Source organism: Clupea harengus, chromosome 16 (assembly GCF_900700415.2).
Source record: "Clupea harengus chromosome 16, Ch_v2.0.2, whole genome shotgun sequence".
Taxonomy (NCBI): domain Eukaryota; kingdom Metazoa; phylum Chordata; class Actinopteri; order Clupeiformes; family Clupeidae; genus Clupea; species Clupea harengus.
This window is the reverse complement of record NC_045167.1, coordinates 19,380,465-19,408,257: the sequence shown is the minus strand read 5'-3', so window position 1 is coordinate 19,408,257 and position 27,793 is coordinate 19,380,465. Positions and strand designations below refer to the sequence as shown.

At 45.8% G+C, this 27,793-nt stretch overlaps 1 protein-coding gene across 4 annotated transcripts in view; it reads left to right on the top strand.

The window, feature by feature from the left end:
* tmem178b (transmembrane protein 178B) overlaps positions 1 to 27,793 on the top strand; it is a 101,570-nt gene that overhangs the window by 27,154 nt on the left and 46,623 nt on the right. For all 4 annotated transcript variants that reach the window (XM_031582392.2, XM_031582390.2, XM_012841366.3 and 1 more), the window contains exon 3: positions 25,516 to 25,629. In XM_031582392.2, the coding sequence (XP_031438252.1) occupies positions 25,516 to 25,629 (114 nt within the window). The remainder of the gene's footprint in view (positions 1 to 25,515; positions 25,630 to 27,793) is intronic.

Here is a 27,793-nt window from a genome sequence, read left to right as displayed (position 1 = left end):
TAGTTCCAACAATAAGAAGGAGCGGTACTGAGAGCATGAGAGAATTATGGCTCCAGATCTCTGCTTTAGGGATTCGTTGGCCAGCTCAGAAGGAGACGTATCCGGGACGATCCCCGTGTAACACCGTTTAGCCCAGGTGTACTCTCATCCCATACAAGATGGATGTCACCGCTAGTCCCTGTGGACTACTGCTAAAGTACTGTAAATATCCATATAGCTCCACACAGGGCTGCCCAGCAAACCATGCCCTCAACGTGGCTATGGCAGTCCAAGCTTGCTACAACTTACTACATTTCAGGCAGGTCAAAATGCCCAGGAAGTACACTGAAGTGTGTGTTTGTGTGTGTGTGTGTGTGTGTGTGTGTAAGGGGGGGAGTATTTACACCAACAGCGTAGGAAGGCAAACACATTATCGACCGTTTCCCAGCAGTAACATCTTAATTTTCTGCTGCATGAAGTTTTAATAATTGAGATTAAATCACAAGGCCAGTGGATAATAAAGCAGAGGAAGGTGCTGAAATGCACCACCAGCAGCACCTACGCTATGTTTCACTCAGGCGGTCAGCAGGGGAAGCCTGCGAGGCTTGATTAATGGAGGCCAGAGAGCTGGCAGCCAGAGGGCCAGAGGCAAGGCAGGACTCAAAGCCAGGCAGTTTCGCTGTGGTTTCTCATGAAGCTGCAGAAGTCGCCTTAATGGGGAATTTAAAGGATGTGTGAGTCTCTCTCTCTCTCTCTCTCTCCCTTCCATTTTCACACACACACACACACACACACACACACACACACACACATATATATATAGACACTGTTACTTGCATGGTATACTGTGCCTGTTCTGCTGTCCCCTTGCTCAAAACTAAATTAGTCCACAATATATAATAAACGATCTGGTGCCCAGATTTTTTCCCCTTAAAAAAAAGGCAGTTTTGACAGGCATTTATTTGACACTGAGACTAAATTGCCAGAGAAGCTCTGAATAACATTGGGACCTAGCTTCTCTCACTTCTCTGAGAAATGATCCCAATTGCCCTCTGAGGGAGAAACATTTTCCACTTATTTGTGTGTGTTTTTGTGTTGTTATGTATTAACTGGATGTTTGTGTATGTATATATTTGTATTATGTGTGTGTGTGTGTTTGTGTTGTTTTTTTGTGAACTGGATGTTTGTGTATGTATATATCTGTATTGTGTGTGTGTGTGTGTGAGCTGGATGTTTGTGTATGTATATACCTGTATTGTGTATGTGTGTGTGTGTGTGTGTGTGTGTGTGTGTGTGTGTGTGTGTTTGTGTTGTTATTTGTGAGCTGGATGTTTGTGTATGTATGTATCTGTAGTGTGTGTGTGTGTGTGTGTGTGTGTGTGTGTGTGTGTGTGTGTGTGTGTGTGTGTGTGTGTGCCAAAGGGAGATGGATGTGTTCTGCTTGTTTGTGGCTGCTGGCTCTGTGTCCTCCTTTACAGCACAGGAAGGATATCGTTCATTTCCTAGAGAGGCTTCTTCATTACAGCCGCTAACAAAGCGGCGAGGGCTCTGCCCGTTTTTAATTAACGGAGACGGAACATACCGGAACATACCGTCAGAGTGTCTGACCGAGCCCCCCCCCCCCCCCCCCACGTGAGCCACGTGTGCCACGTGTGGCGGAGGAAATGAGGTTGAAAAGAGAGAGGAGAACGCTAGCATTCTCTTAACGTCAATTAAAAACCCGCTCGCCTTCGCCCTCCCCCTGAACACCCCCCCGAAGCAGCAGCAGCAGCAACAGTGATGGCAGCCATGGAGACAGAGCGTGATTAAAAGCTTTCCAGAAACTTCCACAGAGCTCCCCTGAGGAAGGCAGGAGGGAGGGGACAGCCACAAATAAAACGTGCCTTCTCAATAAATCTGGTGCACAAAGAGAATACTGGTGTAAACAGCACTGCATGTGTCCCCCCTTGTTGTTGAAATCACAAACGCAGAAGATTATTTTTTTATTATTTTCTTTCTTTCTTTTGTTCAATACTTACACAGTGTTGGGTGTTGAGTGACTTGCCTTGAGGATTCGGAGACATCAAAATCACATTAGTGTGCTTTTGAGTGATGACATCTGCTGAACTGATGAAGTCTTAGGAGGGAGGTTTTACACTGCCAGGGCTAGACCTGGCAGTGCCACTCGGCAGGCTGGCATCCAAACCTGTCTGATGGATATTAGGGCCGAAAAAATGAGAGATGGGGCTCCACTCTCTCCGGGGTGGCACACCCCTGCCCTCTGTCGCCCCGTGCTAATCGAGCGCCCGGCCCGGGTGCACACGCCCTGGCACTGCTTTCCCGAGGCAATCGATCAATTAAGACTCTCTCTCAAGGCCATCCGGGCTCCATTACTCTGACTGTAAGTGACTGTTTACACGGCATGTGTGAGTTTGCATCAGTCAGACGGAGGGAGCCATTATCATTGCCAGGAGCCACGGTGAGAGGTGCATTGAATGCCAGCTCAGGCACCCCGCAGCTGCGCTTATTGCTGAACGTAGGACGCCTTTACATTAACCTTCCCTCAGCAAAGATTATTGATTGCTTCAGTCAACATCGTTAGACTATTATGACCTGCATTAACAAGCAAGCCTTTTGCGATGCTAATAGGCTTTATATTTATGATGTTTTTTTCATTCATGTCAATCTGCCTGGCCTCTCAATCTACACATCACAGCCCTTTACTTCCATCGACTCTGGCATAATGTTATTTCTACATGGCAGTGCAGACCCACTGATGTGCATGTATATGGCATATGTACACAGTACAGTGGCAAGGAGCCTTTCTCTCTGCGTCGGTTGGTTCTGAATCATTGTTTGTTTCTGTTTGAGGATGAATGGACTTGTCTCTCAGATTCACCTAGTAGTTGCATACATAGTAAATGAGTCTTTTCTTCTCATGCACTGTAACATAGTAGATTCACGTATCATTTCTGATACATGTCCAGTTGCAGCTTTTAGTGGAGCTCTAACTGAAGTGACTGTGGTATAAACAATAAACAGTGGAGCAAGCCGAGACGCTCATTATTTTTTCATGGTACACGCTGAGAATGTCTAACAAACAAGACTTCCACTGCACTGGGAGGATTTCGACAAAGGGAAAACATTTTCTGAATACTTACATCCCTGTGTAGTTTGCTACCTAGGAAGCTAGGCAAAGGTGAGAGACATACCCTATATAAGATCTGTTCAACACGTACATTAAGCAATCAATTAGGCTATTTTCAGCCACAGTCATCAAATATGGGGCGTCATCACACCGTGATTAATTTAATATTGCACAGGTTTTAAATGCAATACTTTATACAACCTCAACCTTATACAAAGGTTACTGCTGCAAATCTACAGTGGCATGCTTGCCTAAATGTAACAAGAATCTTGTTAAATTAATAAGCCAAAACAAAGAGAAGAGAGGACAAATTGTTCAAATATGGCCTCCCTTCCTTGACGCCTGTTTGGTTGTATCACCCAATCGATGGGAGTGATGTTCTAGCCGTAGTGGCCGAGGTGAGTCGCAACTCCCCCGTGGAAACAGCATCGATCAGGGTGGGGGAAAATTGAAGATGGATCAGTGTGAACTCTTCTGTGTCTGAAGCACAGGAATCATTTGGTATTCAGCCAAGTAGAAGATGGGCTTCCCGCTAGAGTGGAACATTGTTCACTCTCGACAACACCCCTGGGGTGAGTCAGAATGCACCTCGCTGTGGTTCTTCACCTTTCGTCCCAAAACTGAAGGCACATTACACCCCCTTTTCTCTTTCTCTGTCTCTGAAGTGTCATTCAGGTGGAATAGGAAATCAGTTGGAGGCACAAAAATCACACTACATGATGGCAGTGAAGCCTACTCGGAGCCTTTGGCTTTTCTCACCCTCTCTCTTTCTCTTTGAATCTCTCTCGCCTCTCCATCTCTCTCTCTCTCTCTTTCTCTCCATCTCCACCTCTCTCTCTCTCTTTCTCTCCACCTCCACCTCTCTCGCTTTCTCACTCTATCCCCTCTCCACCTCTCTCGCTTTCTCACTCTATCTCCTCTCCACCTCTCTCACTTTCTCTCCTCTCTACCCCTGTCTCTCTCCTCTCTTCATCTCTCTTTTTCTCTCTCTATCTCTCTCCTCTTTACTTATCTCTCTATCCCTCTCTTCTCTTCCCTTTTGCCCTCTGAAATCTTAGTAACGGCCGATTGAGCCGATCCCAACACCAGTTTCCAAGCAGCAGTGAGTGACTGTAATTTCTGTCAGCTCTGGTGCAAACAGAAGAGGAGCAGCTGTAGCCTGCAGTCAAGTGTGGCCTTACTGCTGACAGATGAAGTGGAGTGGGAGGAGGAGGAGGAGCAGTAGTGGACTGGGGAGGGATGGGAGTCTCAGCTCATCTACATTTTGCCCTTTCATCACATCCATCACAGTCATATGCAGCTGGTTTGGACAGCAACCTTAAGGCCCCAGAGGAAATCAAAAATGTGTAATTTTTGCCCGATAAGAAAATGGTGTGTGTGTGTGTGTGTGTGTGTGTCTCTCTCTGTGTGTGAGTGTGTGTGTCTCTGTGTGTGTGTGTGTGTGTGTGTGTGTGTGTGTGTGTGTGTGTGTGTGTGTGTGTGTGTGTTTGGGAACGTGAACATCCTGACTCTCCTAGACTCAGAGCTTCCATAAAAGACTGTGATGCCTCTAGATGGCAAAGCTGCAGTTCATTTAAACTAAGATCATTCTGCATGACTAGTCGTAACAGTTTGTCTTATGCTCATAGTTACGCAATTATACGGGTAGATGCACAACCAGAGAGAGCAGGGCGCCGCATCCTCCAAGGATGAAAGCTCGGGGAGCCCAGCGTTCCCTTTCCTCCTCTGTCCACATGTGTGCCACTGCATTACCTAAACGCTTCTGCTCACTTTATCATCTCCCGCTGCATTCGCACTTTCACACTGTACCATCTCTCTCTCTCTCTCTCTCTTTCTCCCTCTCCGACATCTGCGCGCCGGTGTAGAGGGATGGTGTTTGTTTATGGACTCCTTCACTCCATCACACTCCTGGAGTAGTGCCCAACCCCAGAAGTTTACTCCCTTCCTCCTCTTCCTCCTCTTTCTCCATCTCCTTATCACACTACTTTCTCTCTCTCTACCCGCTATCATCCTTCTATCCCTTCCTCTTTCTCTACCTCTCTTCCCCATCATTCTTCTCTCTCTACACCCTCCTTTCTCTGATTTACTCTCTTTCCCTTTTTTTTAGCTGTCCATGTCTCTTCTTTCTCTCTCTGTATGTTATCTGCTCTTCATTTTCGTTTTTCAACCCCTCTCTTTCTATTCTGTTCACCAATAGCACTACTGTACAGCCCAGCATGGTAGAGCATTGATTAGTGTTTGGACGCCTTTGTGCCTCAAAAAGAAAAAAGAAGCTTGAATCACCTCACACTGAGAAAATGGCATCAGTGAAACTCACCAGAAAGGAATTATGGATGTTTTACAAGTGACGCCACTGTAGAAACCGGAGTGATTATGGGTGTGGGGGTGGATGTTCCCATGGTGAATGAAAAAGAAGTGGTCGGTAATAACCCTGACGTATATATGAACAATATGCATAGCTTTTAACTCCATTTATTTTTGAGAGGTACTGACACATTGCCAGTACATATAATTAGGGTTATATCCTTTTCAGTCAATGCCTGAGAGGACCTGCACAAATTGAAATGAACAAGCTGTCAAGGCACCTTAGTGATTGGAAAAATAAGTCAGACCTTACAGGTTGAGCTTCTGTACGAAACCCAGACTGTAGGACATAAAGGTTGTCTCTACCTAAGGGCCAGGTCTGACATTTCCGTTGAGAGAGAGAGAGCAATAGAGAAGAGAAGCAGGAAGAGGAAATCATCTTTCTTCATTCCACAGGGTGGCTGCTCCCTCCTCCCTCTCTAATCCTGGAGTACCCACTCAAGTCTTCCGATGCCAAGCCACCACTCCTAGCCTGCCTAGACTTGGCTCTGACTTTTCCCCTCCACAATCCCCTCCTTATCTTTCTCCTGCCGTGAGACACGCGACGCCCCGTGGGTCAAACGTTTTTTCGTGGATGATCAATGGCAGCCACGGTGGGGCGTCCTTAAAAAGTTGAAGGTGAACCGTGAGCCCCACTACATCATCTGGAGCTGACAGCCTCAGCTTGTTCCCCCTGTTATCAGTGCTTCCATGCTCCCCTGCTGCAGGTGACAACTTAGCTACTGCTGTCACAGAAGGTGAGATGACAGAACTTAAGGAATTATGCTAAAAATGAAAAGCTTCATGAAAACTGCCTGTTTTGACAGCTGGTCGATTTTTTTTCCCACGAAATGAGATTGTCATAATTTTTTACGAATTCTGTTAAAAGTTTTAAACTCCCATAATAACCGTATGATTAGCCTGTTATCACCCTTTGTGCAGAGGTTAAATTCAGAGCCCTTTATATTAAAACATGTCCACAGGGAAGAGAGGAGGGATGGGGGGAGGGAGAGATGAAAGGAGGAGGAGTGGGGAGAGTGGCGTGGCGTGGAGTTTCAGCATTTAGGCCCCATTGGCATCCAGCTCGGTGATGACAGTTGGTGACTTAGGTTGCAGGTGTTAACACAAATCTTTGATCAATGAATCGCTTAGCATATAGATCCATTGCTCATCTTTGTGTAATAGATTTGTCTTTCTCTTCTTGTCTCTCTCTTTCTCAGGTAATCTCTCTCTCTCTCTCACACACTCTCTTTCTCTCTCACTCTCATTCTTGCTTGCTAATTCACTCTCTCTCTCTGGTTTGGAGTGAGGCCAGCTGGCTTGACATTCTGTGGTTCGATGATGTGATTTAGCTATTTACAGCTATGCACTGACAACCAGGGACTGCATACAGTCTCAAGGATGCTACTCAAGGTCTCCAGTGGCTCCTGCACTTTTGCCAACCACTCTGTGGGGCATTAGTTTGACTCTGAAGCCATGATCAGTGCCCCTGGCATAGGCCCTTGGGTGAGGGCCATCCAGACAGGCGAAGGCTTAGACGGAGGGTCTGAATGGCCAAAAGCTGTCAAGCACCCGCTGTCGATGAGTGGTATGTGCCAAAGGCTGACTCATGGCAACAGATGTCATTGTAGGACCCAGGGGTATGGGCATGATGGTGGTGAGTTTTTTTTTGGAAGATCCATCAGAATCTATTACCTCTGTTCTTTCTTCAGGCTTCAGGGACACGCGGGTGGACCTGAGAGATCTCAGGAGAGATTAAATGTTTAGCTAAACACCAAACATGACATTCACACCTTTGGTACTTCCGTTGGGGAATTCCTCAGCTTCTTCAGTTTTGTTCTCCACCAGTACCCGCTACACGCTTCTGACAGAGCCAACTCTGTGTGCCTCACCTGCTGTGATCGCTCAATACATGTCGCTCTCAAGCGCAGAGAGCCATCTGAGTGTCCGCAGTCACTGGGGAATTATATAAGGGTAGACGCGAGTGGGGGTGTTGGGTAAAACAGATCATTCTCTTCTCAGTGATGTTGAAAGGATGGTCTACTGCTCCCCTTTCTTTCTGGTGATTTGTTTTCACTTAACAGAACTGCCTCCTTTGACTATTCATTTCAAGGTCTGCTCACAGACTCCTGAACAGATATTAACCAGCGCTCGTCTCTGCCTTGTGTGTGTCCAATATGAATAACGCTGTCAAATCTCAGCGTATAATTTCATTCATATTGCATAACCCTGATTGGATCTTTTTATGCATTTCCCATTGTGTCCTCTCAGGCCAGTTGAGAGAATTATATAATAATAATTACTTCATTATTATGTCATGTGGACAGCCAATCAAATAATGGCAGGGGGCTAAATGTGTAGTTTTTCCCTCGCAAAGCCTTTGCAATTAGACAAACTCAGGTTGCTTTTCGGCAGAGATGCCAGATAACTGCAGATATTGCAAACGGGGGTCACCCATGTTTTGCCTTCTCATATTTATTTTATGTTTAATTAGCCGTCTATTAGTCTGCTCTGCGTGGTCAGATGGTATCGGTCTTTCACGCTTCCTCCCCCTTTAGTTTCCGCCACCACCTGCTCTGCTAATAATGCTCATCCCTCACATCCTCATCTCTCCCATTCATCTCATCGGATTTCCACTGTCATTTTGCGCTCACTATGCACGTGTAGTCAGGCAGAGCCAGGATCACACCCAGGCCAGACTCAGCTGTCTTAATAGTGTCTGACAGATTGGAGGAGGGGGGGGGGAAGGGGAAGAGTGGGTGGGTGGTGGGGGAGTGGGGGGGGGGGTGGGGAGAGAAACAGAAAGTGACTTGAAGGGATTAAAGATGAAACAGACAAACAGAAGGAAAACTGGCGGATTGGAAGCTGCTGAGTGAGTGACGTCTCTGACACCGGGAGAGAGATAGGGAGAGAGGGAGAGAGGGGGAGAAAGAGGGAGAGAGAGGGAGGGAGAGGGAGAGTCAGACGAGTCTTGGCGCGCATCCTTCCCTCTTCCGTTTCCTCTTCCTCTTCCTCTTCGCTCTTTAATTGGCTCTGCGCCTACTCAGTGAGACTGGGCCCTGCTGTGAGCCCGAACTGGCGCTCCCGAGCACTAAAGACCACATGTGGAGTTTGATTTATTCCTCCCATCTGTAATGCTGTGGCATCTGTGCACCTCAACAATATGATTCATGGGAATCTCCTGGAGCAAAGAGAAAAGCTTAATGAGGTGACACGTCACATCACAAGAAAAACAGGAAGGAGAGGAAGAAGAAGAGAGGAAAGAACAAGAGGAAGAGCAGGAAGTGATTGAGCCAGAGTAGTGACCACTCTATTTGTCTGGCGATGTGACGAGACATACTGGTACTTTCTGAATTGGCAGGCAGAACTTCTGAGTTGGGAGTCTAAAAACCTTAGAGGATCTTTTCCCATGGAAGGAGCCTGTACACATCGTCACTGAACACACTGAATTCAAATCAGTGGCCAAGCTCAAGCCTAAATGAACCGGCATACCTCCAAAGACACATATGGGGGCCTGAAGTCAGTTAAGGAATTTGCCCTTGGAGGTGACCTGGGCAACGGCTGGCTGAAAGTGTTGAGCTCATCAATATTTCACACTGATGTTTCTGGACTTACAGTTTCATCAGGGCACACTCACACTCACACTCACACTCACACTCACACTGACACTCACACTCACACTCACACTCACACTGGCCTGCTTGCATAGCAGTGGGTCACGGCAGTGGGTCAGTGTATGCATATCTGCCCCGATGGTGTCCAGCAGTTTCCCATGAAATGCGCCGGCGGTGTGTCGTCAGAGCTGCTGTTGCGGTGGCGTCAACATGGAGGGCACCAGCTGGCTCTGTGTTTGCCTGGCATCCTGGATGGTGGCGGATGTGCCCTGTCTCGGCGTGACACTGGGGGCCAACAGTGATGATGCGTTTCAGGCCACTAATCCTGCCTGACTGGGGATGAGATGAGGAGTTGGGGGGGGGGGGGCAGGGGTTGAAATGGGTCACGGAATAAAGAGCCAGGCATTCCATCTGGCATTGACATTTCCACTCCCCACTCCACCCTGCTGCAAGCTCAGAAAAACAAACGTGTGTGTGCTTGTGTTTGTGTGTGTGTGTGTGGGTTTGTGTGCTTGTACCTTTCCCCCGAGAGAAGTGACGCGTGGTGCACTCTGACATTGCAAGACCCCCCCTCCACACACACACACACACGCCCCCCACCCCCACCCTGCCAGCTCAGAATGCAGGGCAAGCCACTGGCAGAAAAGGGCAGGACGAGTCAGGAGGCCACAGGTTCAAGCACACAGACGAGTCAGACAACGTGTTTCCATGCGGTCTTACTTTGAGCTGCTTTGAAGGACAAAAAAAAAAAAACGAAAAACATCTGCTCTGTAACCAGGCATCTGCTCAATAACAAGGTCCTGATCCTGGTCCTGGTCCTGGTCCTGATCCTGGCCTCCTTTATAGAGTCCATTATGTGGGTTTGTGCGTGTGGGTGTGTGTATATTGTTGTTGATTTGTTCATTTTCGGAAGGGATTTTTCCTGATCCATGCAGGATAAATGTATGAAAGCATGTATGGAACTCTTTGTTTATGTCGTGCTGGTTATCTTAAATCCACTAATACAAACTTGATATGAGTCTGAGTGTCAGAGGGAGAAAAAAAACAGGAAAATGAATTCACAAGCTGCGGAAAAAAGGACGGGTATTTGATAGTCGGACATCAGCTTTTTTTTCATCTCCCCCTCGCTCACTGGCCTCACAGCATTGTTTTGGAGAATTGCTTCAGCTAAATCAATACACAATTTAAGCTGATATATTTCCAATTAAATATATTTTGCTAGTTCAACAGCAAGAGCTTAGGGAAAAATCTTTTCCTGACACTCACAGCAAACACTTAATTTTCCATTCTATTTGTCATGTTCTGTGTGTGGCGTGAGGAGTGAACAGTCTAAATTGCATGAGTGGGAACTAAGGACAATGTAGCGAGCTAGCTGAATTCACTTCTGAGTGAAACTATTTCAAGCTAAAAAGCTGACCCCTGAACAGAGTCAAAGCACTAACAGCAACACAATTCAGGTACACCTTTTGTAAACACAGATTCTTTGGTGCTTTTTGCTTTTTGTGAGCTAGCCAACCTAACCTCTATCAGCATGATCTAAACAGCTCTCTTCCACATAAGTGTTTTTTCCCGCAGTATGTGGTGCTTTGCTGTATTATGTAGTTACTTGTGTAGCTGGCAGAGGCGGACAGACCGTTGGGAGCACCAGAACATTTCCCGGTGACATGAGGGTTGTTTTGGCCTGCTGTGAACAGTCAGCTTAAGCAGCAATAATCAAGCAAGCAGAAAGGAGTTGGCGGACCTCTCAGAATCCACACATCAGGCGCCACTCTCACGGCAGTGTCCCTGCACATAGCTACCGTCTACCTGCTTCTTTCGGTGAAATGGACGGCCCGAAGAAAAGGAAATGTGGAGCAGAGGGAGAGAATAGAAAAAAGAGAAAGGTCCACTATATGCTGCAAAATAAGCGACATGTTCGCCATTAAGGGACCAGGTCAATCAAAAACACTAGCTAAAACACACACACACACACACACACACACACACACACACATCACCAACAGTGATGATGCGTTTCAGGCCACTAATCCTGCCTGACTGGGGATGAGATGAGGAGTTGGGGGGGGGGGTAGGGGTTGAAATGGGTCACGGAATAAAGAGCCAGGCATTCCATCTGGCATTGACATTTCCACTCCCCACTCCACCCTGCTGCAAGCTCAGAAAAACAAACGTGTGTGTGCTTGTGTTTGTGTGTGTGTGTGTGAGTTTGTGTGCTTGTACCTTTCCCCCGAGAGAAGTGACGCGTGGTGCACTCTGACATTGCAAGACCCCCCCTCCACACACACACACACACGCCCCCCACCCCCACCCTGCCAGCTCAGAATGCAGGGCAAGCCACTGGCAGAAAAGGGCAGGACGAGTCAGGAGGCCACAGGTTCAAGCACACAGACGAGTCAGACAACGTCTTTCCATGCGGTCTTACTTTGAGCTGCTTTGAAGGACAAAAAAAAAAAAACGAAAAACATCTGCTCTGTAACCAGGCATCTGCTCAATAACAAGGTCCTGATCCTGGTCCTGGTCCTGGTCCTGATCCTGGCCTCCTTTATAGAGTCCATTATGTGGGTTTGTGCGTGTGGGTGTGTATATTGTTGTTGATTTGTTCATTTTCGGAAGGGATTTTTCCTGATCCATGCAGGATAAATGTATGAAAGCATGTATGGAACTCTTTGTTTATGTCGTGCTGGTTATCTTAAATCCACTAATACAAACTTGATATGAGTCTGAGTGTCAGAGGGAGAAAAAAAACAGGAAAATGAATTCACAAGCTGCGGAAAAAAGGACGGGTATTTGATAGTCGGACATCAGCTTTTTTTTCATCTCCCCCTCGCTCACTGGCCTCACAGCATTGTTTTGGAGAATTGCTTCAGCTAAATCAATACACAATTTAAGCTGATATATTTCCAATTAAATATATTTTGCTAGTTCAACAGCAAGAGCTTAGGGAAAAATCTTTTCCTGACACTCACAGCAAACACTTAATTTTCCATTCTATTTGTCATGTTCTGTGTGTGGCGTGAGGAGTGAACAGTCTAAATTGCATGAGTGGGAACTAAGGACAATGTAGCGAGCTAGCTGAATTCACTTCTGAGTGAAACTATTTCAAGCTAAAAAGCTGACCCCTGAACAGAGTCAAAGCACTAACAGCAACACAATTCAGGTACACCTTTTGTAAACACAGATTCTTTGGTGCTTTTTGCTTTTTGTGAGCTAGCCAACCTAACCTCTATCAGCATGATCTAAACAGCTCTCTTCCACATAAGTGTTTTTTCCCGCAGTATGTGGTGCTTTGCTGTATTATGTAGTTACTTGTGTAGCTGGCAGAGGCGGACAGACCGTTGGGAGCACCAGAACATTTCCCGGTGACATGAGGGTTGTTTTGGCCTGCTGTGAACAGTCAGCTTAAGCAGCAATAATCAAGCAAGCAGAAAGGAGTTGGCGGACCTCTCAGAATCCACACATCAGGCGCCACTCTCACGGCAGTGTCCCTGCACATAGCTACCGTCTACCTGCTTCTTTCGGTGAAATGGACGGCCCGAAGAAAAGGAAATGTGGAGCAGAGGGAGAGAATAGAAAAAAGAGAAAGGTCCACTATATGCTGCAAAATAAGCGACATGTTCGCCATTAAGGGACCAGGTCAATCAAAAACACTAGCTAAAACACACACACACACACACACACACACACACACACACACAAAACATACCCAACGTGACTGGATAAGTAGCTAATAACAGTGGGACACAGTGGCCTGTAGGCTACGCAGTTTGCATGTCTTTGTGGAGGAATTATATCATAGAAATGAGTGGAACATGGCGAGCTCATGACACTGAAGGCAAAACACACACACACACACACACACATACAGTGGGGAAAATAAGTATTTGAACCCCTGCCGATTTCGCAAGTTTGGCCACTTGCAAAGAAATGTGTGATCTATAATTGTAATAGTAGGTGTATTTTAACATTGAAAAACAGAATATCAACAAAAAAATCCAGAAAACTGCATTTTATAACATTTATGACTTAATTTGCATTTGATGCAGAAAATAAGTATTTGAACCCCTAGCAAAACATGACTTAGTACTTGGTGGAATAACCCTTGTTGGCAAGCACAGACGTCAGACTTTTCTTGTAGTTGGTCACCAGGTTTACACACATCTCAGGAGGGATTTTGGTCCACTCCTCTTTGCAGACCCTCTCCAAATCCTTAAGGTTGCGTTTTCAATGGGAGGGAATGATGGAATGAGGTTCAAGCCCAATATTCCACATTACATGGCCCCATCCATAGTCCTCTCGATGCAGTGGAGTTGTCCTGTACCCTTGGCAGAGAAACAGCCCCAAAGCATAATGTTTCCACCTCCATGCTTGACGATGGGGATGGTGTCATATTCAGCATTCTTCCCCCTCCAAAGGCGGCAAGTTGAGTTGATGCCAAAGAGCTTGATTTTGGTCTCATCCGACCACATCCTGTCTCCCAATCCTCCTTAGAATCATTCAAGTGTTCATTGGCAAACGTCAGACAGCCCTGTACATGTGCTTCCTTGAGCAGGGCGACCTTGCGAGTTCTGCAGTACTTCAAACCATTACGGCGTAGTGTGTTGCCAATGGTTTTCTTGGTGACTGTGGTCCCAGTTGCCTTGAGATCATTCACAAGCTCCCCCTGTATAGTTCTGGGGTTATTCTGCACCTTTCGGATGATCACCGATACCGCACGAGGGGATATCTTGCATGGAGCCCCAGACCTAGAGTGATGGACAGTTGTTTGGTGTTGCTTCCATTTACGAATAATTGCACCAATAGTTGTCTGCTTCTCACCAAGCTGCTTGCCGATGGTTTTGTAACCCATTCCAGCCTTGTGCAGGTCTACAATCTTATCTCTGACGTCCTTGGTCAACTCTTTGGTCTTGCCCATGGTGGTGAGGTTGAAGGTGTGAAGTATGATTCTTTGGACAGGTTTCTTTTATACACGTCACCAGTTTAGATCAGGTGTACCTTGTTAGGCCTAATGAGGACTAATCTGTGTGCTTTTTGGGCACATAACTGGTCATTAGGAGCCAGAATTCTTGCTGTTTGCTTGGGGGTTCAAATACTTATTTTCTGCATCAAATACAAATAAAGTCATAAATGTTATAAAATGCAGTTTTCTGGATTTGTTTGTTGATATTCTATTTCTCACTGTTACAATACACCTACCATTACAATTATAGATCACACATTTCTTTGCAAGTTGCCAAACTTGCGAAATCGGCAGGGGTTCAAATACTTATTTTCCCCACTGTACAATCACACACACACACACACACGTCTTTGTGGGGGAATTATATCATAGAAATGAGTAGAACATAGCGAGCTCATGACACTGAAGGCAATATGTTTCAACTAGTAAAGAATAGTAAACCTAAACTACAGACGTGCCACAGAAGCTAGTGAAAGTGCACAGACTGGACAGTCGAACCGGCTACATTAACATAACCATAACAGACCCATGAACACAAAACGGTTAACACTGTATCTCATTCTCTTTTTTAAAAACATATTTGGTGTGTCTAGCCTTATACATTTGTATGTGCTATGATTGGTGTATCAGTTTTTGAGAGAGCACCCATAGCCGTAGCATACACTGAAAACTCAGTATTCAGATAGGCTACTTGTTGGTGATGCAACTTTGTCCCAAGGCAAGGCAGCCTGTTTGATACAAATGTTGGATAAATCAATGAATGCAAAAGTGAAAAATCAGTTCTGTTAAAAGCATACTGTCAAATGTAAAAGCAATGATGCATACAAATTGAGTTGCCCTGAACAGGTCATTTTGCACTCTAAGCTTTCAAGTTATTGGTCTTAATGCATCATGTCTTGTTGCATTATAAATATCATTAGGTGCAGTGTAAAAAAAAAGATTATCCGTGTGTGATATACTCACAAAACCCTAACTCTAACATTAACCCTAGGTTAAATAAGTACCAACGAGCAGGTCCTTATTGTTATGTATTACAATAAAATGTACTTACTAGTATAGTTCAAATGAAACAAAGAATACGTAAGCTACCAACAGGACTGGTAAAGAGATATCATTGCTATTTTTCTCCTTTCTGGCTTAAAGTGAAGTGAGTCAATACTATCTCTATTTCACCTGCAGAATCCCCATACTTATCAGTCACATTTAAAGGCCAAGCTGCTTGCTTGATTGGCAGTGGCTCTTGGTTTGCGAGTGATGTGACTGTGACTGACCTGTGACATGCATGTGAAAGCGGGTGACAGTGACACTGTGCCCCGAGGTGCCGGACACGGCTCACCTCTCTGGGCCTTCCCTGAGTCAGAGTCCCTCCTCGTCTGTCATCTGTCATCTGTCACCGCAGTCTTAATGGGAAGGACAGCGGATGTCAAGCCGCCATGTTGTGAATTGCAGAGTTTGTATGTGTTTATGTGTTTTGTGTGTGTGTGTGTGTGTGTGTGTGTGTGTGTGTGTGTGTTAGGGCTTGCATGCTCCCTGCAGCTGTCACACTTCAGTCACACTCACATGTCTCTCTGCTCACTTAATAAGCGAGTGTGTGTGTCTGTGTGTGTTCGTGCATTTGTTTGTGTTTGCAGTTGTGTGTGTGTACATTTGCGTTTCAGTGTATATGTGTGCATGCATGCATGAAATGCTTGTCAAGTTCAAGAGAGAAGGGGGGGGGACACATCAGCATGACAGAAGAGCAGCGGTCAGCAGTCTATCTGTTCTACCCTCACAGAGAGAGGCTTGGCACTTTCATTGAGATTAAATGGCGGGTCATGGAGAGCCAGAAGAAAAAAAATCATTCGAAATCAGAAGTGCAGTGTAATATCAGTGCATGTTGAAGCTCTTGACCTAATATACCAAAGAATCCTGTAAACACAGAGATGCAGAGAGTTCAGAACGTCCCACAAGATAATTTTGTGTATTTCATCACATTAGATGTTTGGCCATCCACAAAATGTATATTATATTATTAAAGTTTTCACATCTGTTTACTTTTTATCTTGCACTTATGACTTATTTTATCGGCTGGTCAGCCCATCGGCTGGGTAACTGCAATATAAATAAAGCTGTTTTTATATTCGTTATTGTTATCGTTTGCTAGTATTAATTCATGACAAAGTTATTACCTGCAAATTAAGCCTTTCTCTCTCTCACATTGAACACACTGCTGCTGTCCCGTTGACGGTTTATGAATCCCAAAACAGGGTGCTGGTCTCCCTTCATCACGGCTCACCTGCTGTTTCAGTGAGGCAGTTGCTGAGCTCCGCTGCAGGTGTGCTGTGTAGGGGGTCAAGTGTGTGTGTGTGTGTGTGTGTGTGTGTGTTCATGCATGCAGCGGAGCTGAGGCAGTTGCTCAGCTCCGCTGCAGGCGTGCTGTGTAGGGGGTGCAGAGGAACAAGCGGGCGAGAAGGTAATTGTGACTAATGCATCCGTTTGGATGGGAGGAAATGGCTCCACAGCAGCTGAGCTTCACCGGGTCAAGAGAGAGAGAGAGAGGGAGGGAGAGAGGGGGAGGAAGATGAGGGGAGAGAGAAAGGGAGAATGATAGAGAGAGAGGTGGCGGGGCAGAGGGAGAGAGAGAGAGGCTGATCGATGGGGAACAATATGAAATGGATCGCTGTGGTGCCAGGGCGACTGATTACTACTCTCAGCCCGCTGCGTTTTCTGCAATCGCAAAACAGCTACATCACCCAAATGTATACAGCCTTCAGTTTGTGTTTATTCAGCATTCCCAGTGACTGGGGAGGGGGGACGACAAGGTGGGGGACAGAAAAGTAATCACTCAAAAATATTCATAGAGGGAGGAGGTGAGTCAGAGATCAAGGATCTGTGACTTTGAGATGGAGAGAAAGAAGAGATGTTTGAAAGCATCCATCAATCTGAATCACGGGGAGAGTTTGTGTTGAACTGTATTTACATGCTAAGCTTTATGAAACCTCTCTGGTTTTTTTTAAGGGCAAAGAGGAAAGCTTTTTTTTGTTAGGCATTTGGTTTTGAAAACAGCAGCTTGTGTTTCTCTGCCATCTACTACAGATAAGTGGGGGAAAAGTGATAGAATTTTTGCTGAGGAGGAGAAAAAACTGCAACCGAGTGAGAAAAAACACACAAACACACACACTGCGGGAGGACTTGTAGTTGTTTATGTCACCATAGCCTCCGGTGACCCTGCTAAAATGACTTTGTTTTTCGCTAGGAATGCATAATTACTCACTCACAGATAAATATTTGGAGAAGGAGAAGACCCCTTGCCGCTGTTTCTCCTTTCCACAGTGCAGGAAATTTCCGGGCCTGTGCTCGAGAGAGAGAGAGAGAGGTGGTTGAACCCGTCCCATAAATATTTAAAATGCTTAGAGTGCTGTGGGACAGGTGGGAAGAATTACCCTACCAGAGGGGTTGAATGCACTAGGTAGCAGAGAGAAGTTGCGAGTAGGGGATTCAAGTTGCGGGTTCCCCTTGCTTGTGGAGTTTCCCTCATCAGCATCAGTGTCTGTGTGCGCGTGTGTGCGTATGTGTGTGCGTGTGTGTGTGCGTGTGTGCGTGTGTGCGTGTGTGTGCGTGTGTCCGTGTTTGTATTGTCACCCAGCGTCCTTCTACTTCTTCTACACTCCTCCCCTTGTGTCCTTTGGTTGAAGTCGACATCATGCCAGTTTCAACAGTTTCACTATTTATTGTGTTGTTGTGTGTGTGTGTGTGTAATATGTGTGTGTGGTTGTGTTCCATCTGCTTTAAATGAGATGAACACCCAACCCCGCCCTCAACTCACTTCTCAAAATGCTCTGACGCCATCTACCACTCAGAAACAAAGCCACTTCTCACCATTCAATAATTCATCATTTGAGCGGGGAAGATGTCTTTTATCTCGTTTGGACCAGCCGGCCAGCCACCAGCGGCCCTAACGCTGTGTCTTGAGTTTCAGCCTGGAGGTTGGCAGCGCAGCGGCCTAATGTCTCCTTGACAGCTTGTGTGCTGCTCAGGTTGCCAGACATATTCTGTGTTTTGTGATGACCCAGACTCCCACTCTCTCAGCGGGGATCCCTGTAACATCAGGCCTGGCCCGACCCCTGAGCTCAGACTAGTAAATGTGCAGGACTTAAAACCTGATGCTTGAAAAGACTGCCGTGTTGGCGAAATTTTTCCCTTTTTTATTTTGTATATTCCCTGACTGACCAAGCTAATCTTTCAATCGAATCGCTTCCTACTCCTAAGCTTATTAGGGCTGAGGGCGCATTATGGACAGGGTTCCACCTGGTTTAAGTACGAAATTTTTTTAAATAAGTGTCTATAAGGGGTTTAGGAGTGATCTTAGCTATAGCATGTAATGAAACCCTCCATCCAGGCTGATCAGGAACCAGCGATCAATACCAGCTTAAAGCACAGACCAGTCGATCATGGGAGGCATTTTTCTTTTAATCTGTGGCATATTGATGTTTGCGCTCGTGGAAACACGACGTGAGTGGAGTGGGTCGCGCTGGCTCAGTTTCCAGTAATCTGGATCAGCGCTTTCTGCTTGACTGGTGCGAGCTCCTTTTCTCAGGGGAGAGCTGTCAGGGAGTAGTAGTTACCAGCACGCACACACACACACACACACACACACACACACACACACACACACACACACACACACACACACACACACACACACACACACACACACACACACACACACACACACACACACACACACACACACACACACACACACACACACGGGAGCCGGACAGACGAGCCGCTGACTAAAGCACAAAGCCACACGCAGGGGAAGCCATGTCACCGAGAAATATCCAGGCAGAGAAGAGGGAAAGAGCAGTGATAGTTTTTCGTGCATATGTGTGTGTGTGTGTGTGTGTGTGTGAGAGAGAATGAAGAGACGGAGAGAGAGAAAGAAAAGGTGCCGTAGCACTAGTGCGTGTGTGTGTGTGTATATGTATAACAGTAGCCAGCGGGTACAGTGCTGTGCAGTGACTATACCTCACTCCCTGACACCTTAGAAGACGTGCTAGTGACAGACACATGCACCCATGGGTTTTAGCCTCCTTGCTAGCAGGGCCGCCTCAAAAGTTTGAGGTTGCAAATTAAGATTCCACTGAGGGACTGTACTTGTCTACACAACGTGGGTTACAAATGTATATGTATATGTATATGTATATGTATAAGTGTGCATGAAAGAGAGAGTTAGAGCAACAAATAGAGAGAGAGAGAGAGCAAGAGAGGCAGATTCTAAGTGGGATTTGTGCATGTATATATGTATGTGTATGTGTGTGCATGAAAGAAAAAGAGAGAGATTTTTAGTCATTTTTGGACTAGTGTGTGTATATCTGTATAACTACTGTATGTGTGTGTGAGAGAGAGAGAGAAAGAGAGAGAGTGGAAGAGAGCTAGCGACAGAGACAGAGAGATTCCAAGTGCTTAGGGGGCAAATATGTGTGTATGTTGAGGGGGAGCGTGGCAAATCGGCTAGGTTTATTTTTCGCATTTGTGCTCGAGCCGCCACTTCAACTGTGAAACATCATCATCGTTATTAATCCGCACGAAAGGATGAGAAAATGCCCTTGTGATAAGGCAGGCAGGCGCTGGCATCAAATCCACCCTTTAAAAGAAAGGTGAAATAAAAACAAGAATGCTCTCGCCTTACCCTGAGCCACAACAGAACAAGGGCACGATTCCAACTCATGACAAAAGGTAGATCATCTCCCAGCGCCTAAAATAGAAAGCAGTCATAAACAATCTTAAATGTATTAGAATATAAATAAATCATGAGACAGCAGTATTCATTTAATAACAGTAATGCATTCTACAGCAGCACTGTAGTATTACAAGAGTAATAATGGTGTACTAATCCTGTATAATTCACTTACTTTAAATGGCATACGCTGTTAACATTTTAATTAGACAAGTGAAATAACAATTTACACATACATATTTCTGACATGCACGTGTGTGTAATTTGTCTGTAAATAACCACACAACTAGATAGATAGATAGATAGATAGATGGATACTTTATTAATCCCGAAGGAAATTTAGGTCATCCAGTAGCTTATACACTTAACTTAACTCACAAACATACATACACAAATCACAGTAGAAAAACAATACACATAGGGAAAAACATGTTCACAGGGAGTGGGGTGTATACAGATATTATACAGATATTACAGTGTGCATTGATTGTGTCAGTGTTGATGTCCACAAGGAAAGTAGTGCAAAGAGTGCAGAGAGATAGTGTTCATGTGCTTGTGTGGATAGTGCAAAGATAGAGTACTTGTGCTTGTGTGTGTGAGGATAGTGCAAAGTGATATAAATAGTAAAGACTGTGCAATGGGCTAGTATAGCCAGTAAAAGAGTAAAAAGATAAAAAGATGGACAGTGGGATGGAAAAATTAAGAGCTGAGAAGAGGAGGGGAGACTGAGGAAGACTCATGCAGAGAAGTCCATCTCCCTCCCCCTCCCCTTCTGTGTGGCATTAAAAAGCTGGATGGCCCTGGGGACAAAGGACTTTCTCAGCCTGTCCGATGAGCATGACAGTGACAGGAGTCTGCCACTGAAAATGCTCCTCTGTCCGTTAATAGTACTGTGAAGTGGGTGGTGGTCATTGTCCAAGATGGTCAGCAGCCTACTCAACTATATATTTGACACAACCAAGGGAATGTTTACGCCACACACCACTTCTGTTACTTGTTCCTACTGGTTTGCCTCAAATACACATTATGGCCTTTGGGTTGCGAACAGGTAGGAAGTAGAAGCTCTACAGATGACACAGACAGAAGACATCCCCTACCTGTAGGCAGCCTCTCTCAGCAGGAGCTAGCTCACCCTGGAGTGAGATTAAGGGATAAGGTAGGTCTGTAGCATGCAAGACAAGTGGAGTTAGGAAAAGCTCTGGGATCTTCAGGCTCGCCCGTGACACAGAAAGGCAGGTGTCCTTGGCAGCTTTGGCGTGTCCTGAACATTTACTCTGTCTCTGTAGTCAAAGAGCCTCCCCCGCTAGCATCTTGAAAAAAAAATGTCTTCTTTCATTTACTTACTGGAGTCCATCTTCCACCCTTTTCAGCAGGCATGTAGCCTTTGGGGTAAAACCCTGGTGGAGCTATGTGGAAGCTGCCAAAACAATTATGAGTTTGTTATTCGGTGCAGCGATGAGTGCGAGAACCTTGCTGTAGAAAATCTCTCCCATAGTCTCAGCCAACAAACTGACTGAATAGGTTCTCTACTAACACTTGTGTTAAACAGTGGAACCCTTCCAGAACAGGTTCTCTACTAACACTTGTGTTAAACAGTGGAACCCTTCCAGAACAAGTTCTATACTAACACTTGTGTTAAACAGTGGAACCCTTCCACCAGTCACAAGTTGTACCCAAAGCTCAACTGAGACCCAAATTCTCCATATAAGTTCTACTTGACCCTGAAACTATGCTCAATCAGTTTTAGTGCAACTGGGTCGAATAATAATGTATGGGAGATTCTGTGGCCATTCACTTCCCTCTCTGTGATACAGGGGTCTGTTCATCCCAGTCTAGTAAGGCACTGAAGTGGTAATGAGTGACGGATCCTGCATAGTGACATAACAGAGGTGCCTACACCTCACGAGTCGAAGTAGGCAGCGGGGGGGGGCGTAAGCGGCACATTGACCTCCATCTTCTCCTATTTGCCTCCACATATTTGTCTTTCCTCCCATCTATGTCACACTGTGACTATCGAGAAAACAAGTGGACACCGGGACGCATTGTGACAAGAAATGGACCACTGATGTACGAGGTGGATGTTGGAGGGCAGACATGGAGACGTCATGTCGATCAGTGGCTGAACGTGCAGCCAAACAGTACCTCTGAGCTGCCTGCATCGTTTTCACTCTCCTTCCCTCCAGTCGACTTCTCATTCCATGAACTTTAAAACTCTCTGTAGACACATAGTCAGAGAAGTCAGTGGCTTCAGTAGCAGTGGAGGTACATAATGGCACTTCAATGCATTTCCCCCTCGTATGCTTTTGAGCAGAGAAGATATATAAAGCATCTGAACGACACACACTGACATATTCAAATGAAGCGACCGCATCAGACAATAAGAGCCTCTTCCTAGCCGCTTCCTCCCTAGATAATAACCCTCTCTTTCCTCTGCTGTTTCTTTCTGGCCCGTTTGCAGTTCTCTGCGGGTTTGCTTCGCCTTCAGGAGAAAAAGAATCCATACGGAAAAGCCAACACTGTCCACTGCTGCGAGAGAGATTGGCTCCATTTACATTGAACCCTGTACCACTGGGAGACTGTGTGTGTGTGTGTGTGTGTGTGTGTGTGTGTGTGTGTGTGTGTGTGCACAGCAATCAGTGTTACTGGTCTATAATGTAATGGGAGATGTTTAAGTAGGGCTTTTGCTAGGGCTTTTGCTGGAGCAGCTTGGAACAGTCGGCAGTGATAATGTAATTGTTGTGGGATTTTCTGAGATAGAGGACCAGCCCTTCTCTCTCTTGCTCTCTCTCTCTCTCTCTCTCTCTGTCTCTCTCTCTCTGTGCCCGTCATGCCACAGTCAATACATCAGAGTCATATGCAAGGATGGGAAATGTTGTGGTGAGCCAGATGTTTCCAAAAACACACCACTTTGATATGCAACCTCAAAAAAGACTTATTCTTAGTTATCTCTGTGCAAGGCGATACACTGAGTGTATGAACAGTGCGCCAGCATATTCAGTGTCATTTAGTTGCATTGCCAGGCACGGCTGCACAGAGGATGGGTTTGGTGTTTTGGGCCGTGATACTGATCACTGGTTAATCAATGAGGTGTCCTGTTATTCCTTTAACACCATATAGATTTTTGTGCTGGATGTGGCTGTGGCACGGGTTCCTGGAAGGATGAACACAATTGGGACGGGCGGGCGAAAGTGCGCCCAGGCAACCACATGGTACTCACATTAGTAGAAGTAGTAATGTGTTAGGCGGCGGTGAGCATGGCAGAGACTGCTGGCACACATAGACTCTGACGAATGCGTAATTACCCCTGTCAGCGACTGCACTCCCATGTGGGGTGTGAGAGTGTGTGTGTGTGAGTGTGTGCGTGCGTGCGTGCGTGCGTGTCTGTGCACAAGAGAGCGAGAGAGAGTGAAAGAGAGAGAGAGAGAGAGAGAGAGAGAGAGAGAGAGAGAGAGAGAGAGAGAGAGAGAGAGAGAGAAGCTTCAGGACAAGTGCACATAAGCACACGTCTATGCCGATTAGCGAGGGGTTGTATCTCTCTCTCTCCATATTTGTGCTGTTCAACTCTCGATGGACTCGCATGAGGTCCTTCTTGCCGCATGCAGGCTTCAAAAGGGATGCGCTAAATTACCGTCTTCCTCATCCCAGGGAAGTGCCTGGATGTAGAATTCCATGAAATGGCTGCTGGTATGGAGAACTTTGTTGTCAGAGGCAGGCAGATGGCTGTTTTTTTATGACAGAGAATAACAAAAACTGAGTGGAATTATCTGTCAGAGGTTATATAGAAGGAGTTAGAGAGAGAGAGAGAGAGAGAGGGAGGAGAGAGAGAGAGGGAGGGAGGAGAGAGAGAGGAGGGATCGGAGGAGTAAAGTATTTCAAGTATGTATGGGAAATGAGAAAGGGAGAAGGGAAGGGGGAGATAGCCTGATGTATTGCAAATGTCTGTAGCCATATTTAGTCTAGTGCTATATAGAAACAGTAAAAGGGAGAGGTTGAGAGAGAGAGAGGTAGAGAGAGAGAGAGAGAGAGAGTGAGAGAGAAAGAGAGAGAGAGAGAGAGAGGTAGACAGAAAGAGAGAGTGAGAGAGAGAGTGAGAGAGAGAGTAGAGAGAGAGAGATAAAGAGGGAGAGAGAGAGAGTGTGTGTGAGAGAGAGAGGTAGAGAGAGAGAGAGAAAGAGAGCGAGGAAGAGATAGAGAGAGAGAGAGAGAAAGGAGAAGCAGAAGGAGAAAGGTGTTGCATGTTCTCATCTCAGGCCTCTGCAGTATAACATCCCTGAGACCTCCCGCTGTGGTGAGGAGCAGGGAAGAGCGGCAGCGAGCAAACGAGGGCAAGCCTCACACAAACAACAACAACTCCGTTCAAACAGCAGAAATGTCGAAGGGTTGTGCACTGAGAGAGAGAGAGAGAGCATTTTCTCAGGGCAAACACTGTGAAGGAATGGAGTTACACTTATCTTAAACATGCGCTCTACAATACTATAACATGATCTCATCTCGTGATAATGTACTGTTTGCGGGTACAGTATATGTATATGTATGTGACACCACTTCACCATCATATAATGTTCCACAAACGTCAAGAAAGATTTTCTCTTTTTCTGTACTTGGTATTCTCCCATGGCATTTTTACAAATAAAATCATATGTGAGCTCTCTCATCTCCTCAGTAATTATTGCTCCCTATTATAATTCCCCTTGTGAACATACGTGTCAAAGCATATTTCTTACAAAAAACACATGAATTTTATATTGTTTAGATTGTGTTTACACTGCATTTGTCATGTATTATTCATGGAGTTAGCAAAACAGCATGCGTCTCCACATGGGGTTCCTGTGACTTATTACTGTAAGGTCATTCGAGATGCAGTGAGCAAACATCGAAAAAAAAAACGATATACTTTTACTTCAGCACTGACAAGGAGTTTGTACACTGCTATCACACTACTGGTATATCTGAAGGTATCTGTGAAGCATCACTGTCACACGCACTTGCTCAGCACTGTGAAATGACCCGTTCTGTATTCCAGATCAATCTGGGGGGTTTTATGGTGGAAAGTTGATTGACATCTCAAGCAGTTCTCTGGCATTGCTAAACAGTAGCCAATGAATACAGATCGCCTGTAATGGGAGCATTTGCATTCAGACCAAGCCTGGGTTTGTTGTTCGAGGTGCTTATGCTGATTCCTAATGCAGCGGCTGACCTGAGCTCGTCGGGCATCTAGTGGTGTTGGATATTAAAACCTCCTCTCAGATGCCTTTTCATCACTTCCACCGGGCCAAACGCATCCTGTCAAAATGTCACAAATCAGAAATCACAGATGCACTCATGTGGAGGCAGTTAATGAATTCCTTCCCTTGACAAAGAAGGGATGTGGAGTCGTGAGTTAATGGATTAGAACATTTCCCCCCCATGCCAGCTGATTTCTTCAGAAGCTCACACAAAAGAGCTGACATATTATGGCTGTCCCTTGGTATTGTTTTCCTACCCCACAGAAGATCACAGAAATGTGCTTTGCTGCAATGACTCCACCGTATAAGAAAATGGACAGTGTTCCACTGATTGGCCGCTGAAAAGCTTTCGATTGGTAGATAATGGTAGCGGGCCACGGCGCTGCCATTTTGTATGATTGGGGCAATTTTCAGGGTAATAATACAGCATTCACAACGTCCACAGGGTTCACATTAACCGATGCCCCCTCTACTTTTGCCCACCCTCCCCCTCCACCCCCCACCCCACCCACCTTCCCCTTTTTCTCTCTCTCTCTCTGTCTTCACAGGCTCCATCGCAAGATGCTCTTATATCAAGTACCACTACTCCTCAGCCATTATACCCAAGAATCTCTCCTACAACATCACCAAGACCATCAGGCAGGACGAGTGGCACTCTCTCCGTAAGTCACCCCAGTTTTTTTCACACTTCACTCTCCCTCCCTGTCAACACCTTCAAAGCCACAGCTTCTCTTTTGGTGGTGTGGAGACTGTCAGTGTGAGACATGTGTGTGCTTTAAACAGGGCTTGTTGACTTCATTAATGCACCAGTGTGTGCTGTTAATGATTTATGTATCGCGAGCCAGCCAGTCCCTTAGGAAGCAGTGGTGGTGTTAAATTAAAGAAGAACGTGACTATTCTTTTCGGAGAGCTGTTTCTGTAATCATATTTCACTGATCCCGCTTCGCACAGTCTAAACGCGATGCACACTGCGCAGACACAAAATCTCGTGTCGGCTGATAAAATCAGATTGGTCTCCTGGACTCGCCGTCTCATCAGAGGTTGTTATTTAGCAGGGGGAAAAAAATGTATTTATTTTCTGCGTCTTAAGTAGGCCACCTGGTCTAGGATTTAATTTGTGCATCTCACCTATTTATTTATTTTTACTGAGTGCATCATTCAGAGAAAACCGCCAAGCAATGGTGAAACTACGAATGATATCTACACAGGGCAGGATGTGGGCGGAGGTTGGGAGGCTGTATTTGGTCTTTTTAAACTCTGTGGTGTTCCGTCTACGGGAGCTGTCCAGTTTCTAGCGTGCTTGCCTTCCCACTCTCTTTTTTTTTCTGGCAGCGGTGAAATCCTAGATTTCACTCTTAATTAGCTCTGAAGTCGAGATGAAAGGAGCTATCCGTCCTGGCTAATGTATCATGGAAAGGGAGTCTGTGTATACGGTGCGATGCTATTCCAAAATGTCCATGGTAATATAGATCCACTGTGTCATTCTATACATCAACAGTCGGCCATGTTGGATGGCCACTTTTGAAATGTGTGTAGATCTATGTGTGTGGATCTGTCACAGAGCATGTGAATGTGTGCATCTACTCCAACCTGTTTCTGCCGACTGAGACTGTTAGTCAAAGGCTCCCGCAAGAGGTCAACACGTGGGCTCAAGCTGCTGTGAAGCGCAGCAAAGGAACTTGGACAGCGAGCGAAGCCCAACATGATGTGCCCTGGCCTCAAACTGTCACACGGTCACAATCCAGCAGGTCACACTCCAACAGGTGTTGGACGGGACATTGTCAGGAGAACAGGGAGAGAGCATTCCTCAAACCATCCCAGGTTTCCTTCCAAGCCCATCCTCTCTCTTTCTCTCTCTCTCTTTCTCTCTCTCTCTCTCTCTCTCTCTCTCTCTCTCTCTCTGTCTCTCTCGCTCTCCCCCTCTCTATCTCTTTGCTGCTGTTTACCCCAGTCCTCCTCCTCTGTGTAACGATAGAGTTATGTAAGAAAGGAATATCAACAGGAAAGTGAAGAGAAGATGGGGAAAACACTCTCTGGGGTGGTCAAGTGCTAGCAATGAAAAATGTCTGTTTGCTGCAGTTAGAAATTTATGTTTTTGCGGCAGTTAGAAATGTCTCCTCGAAATTTTTGCTCTGTGCCTCATACGACTCAGAAAAGATCAGCGCGTTGCGTGCTGGCCAGATTAAGGCAGAGGATTTATCTTCTTCAAACATGCAGATTGGTCATTAAAGACATTCACCATACTGTGGCCAACGTATAGCGTGCATAGGCAGCCGGACGTATAGAGGCCCAAATGCACAGCTGTCACAGTGTAGACATGGGGACCTCTAAATATGTCTTGTCCTGTCAATTGTCCTTTCACTTACAAGCCAGTGTAGGACTACACACACACACACAGACATATACATATACACTCATATACAGTATATATACACATTCATGTGTATATATATGTGTGTGTATATATATATATATATGAGTGTAAGTCTGGTCTGATTCAAACCCCCACTCATGTCTTCTGATCTCCTTTGATGAAATGATGAAGAGTTTCCTCCAGTAAGACGGCAAACCACAGGCTTCAAGCCCTTTAACCAACACCCCACCGACCCCACCGCAGCCGGCTTCATCAGCCATGAAGGCGCGAAGGTCACCGCCTCGTTACAGCCGGCATCAGTAAGAGACATTTAATATCCTTATTACTCGCCGCACCGGCCTGGCTGTCCCTCGTCTCGGCCGCGTAGAACGCTGCGGATGATGGATGACCCGTCCTACAGGGAGCCGGCGAAAAAATGGCGAAAAGAAAGAAAGAAAGAAAAAAAAAAGGTG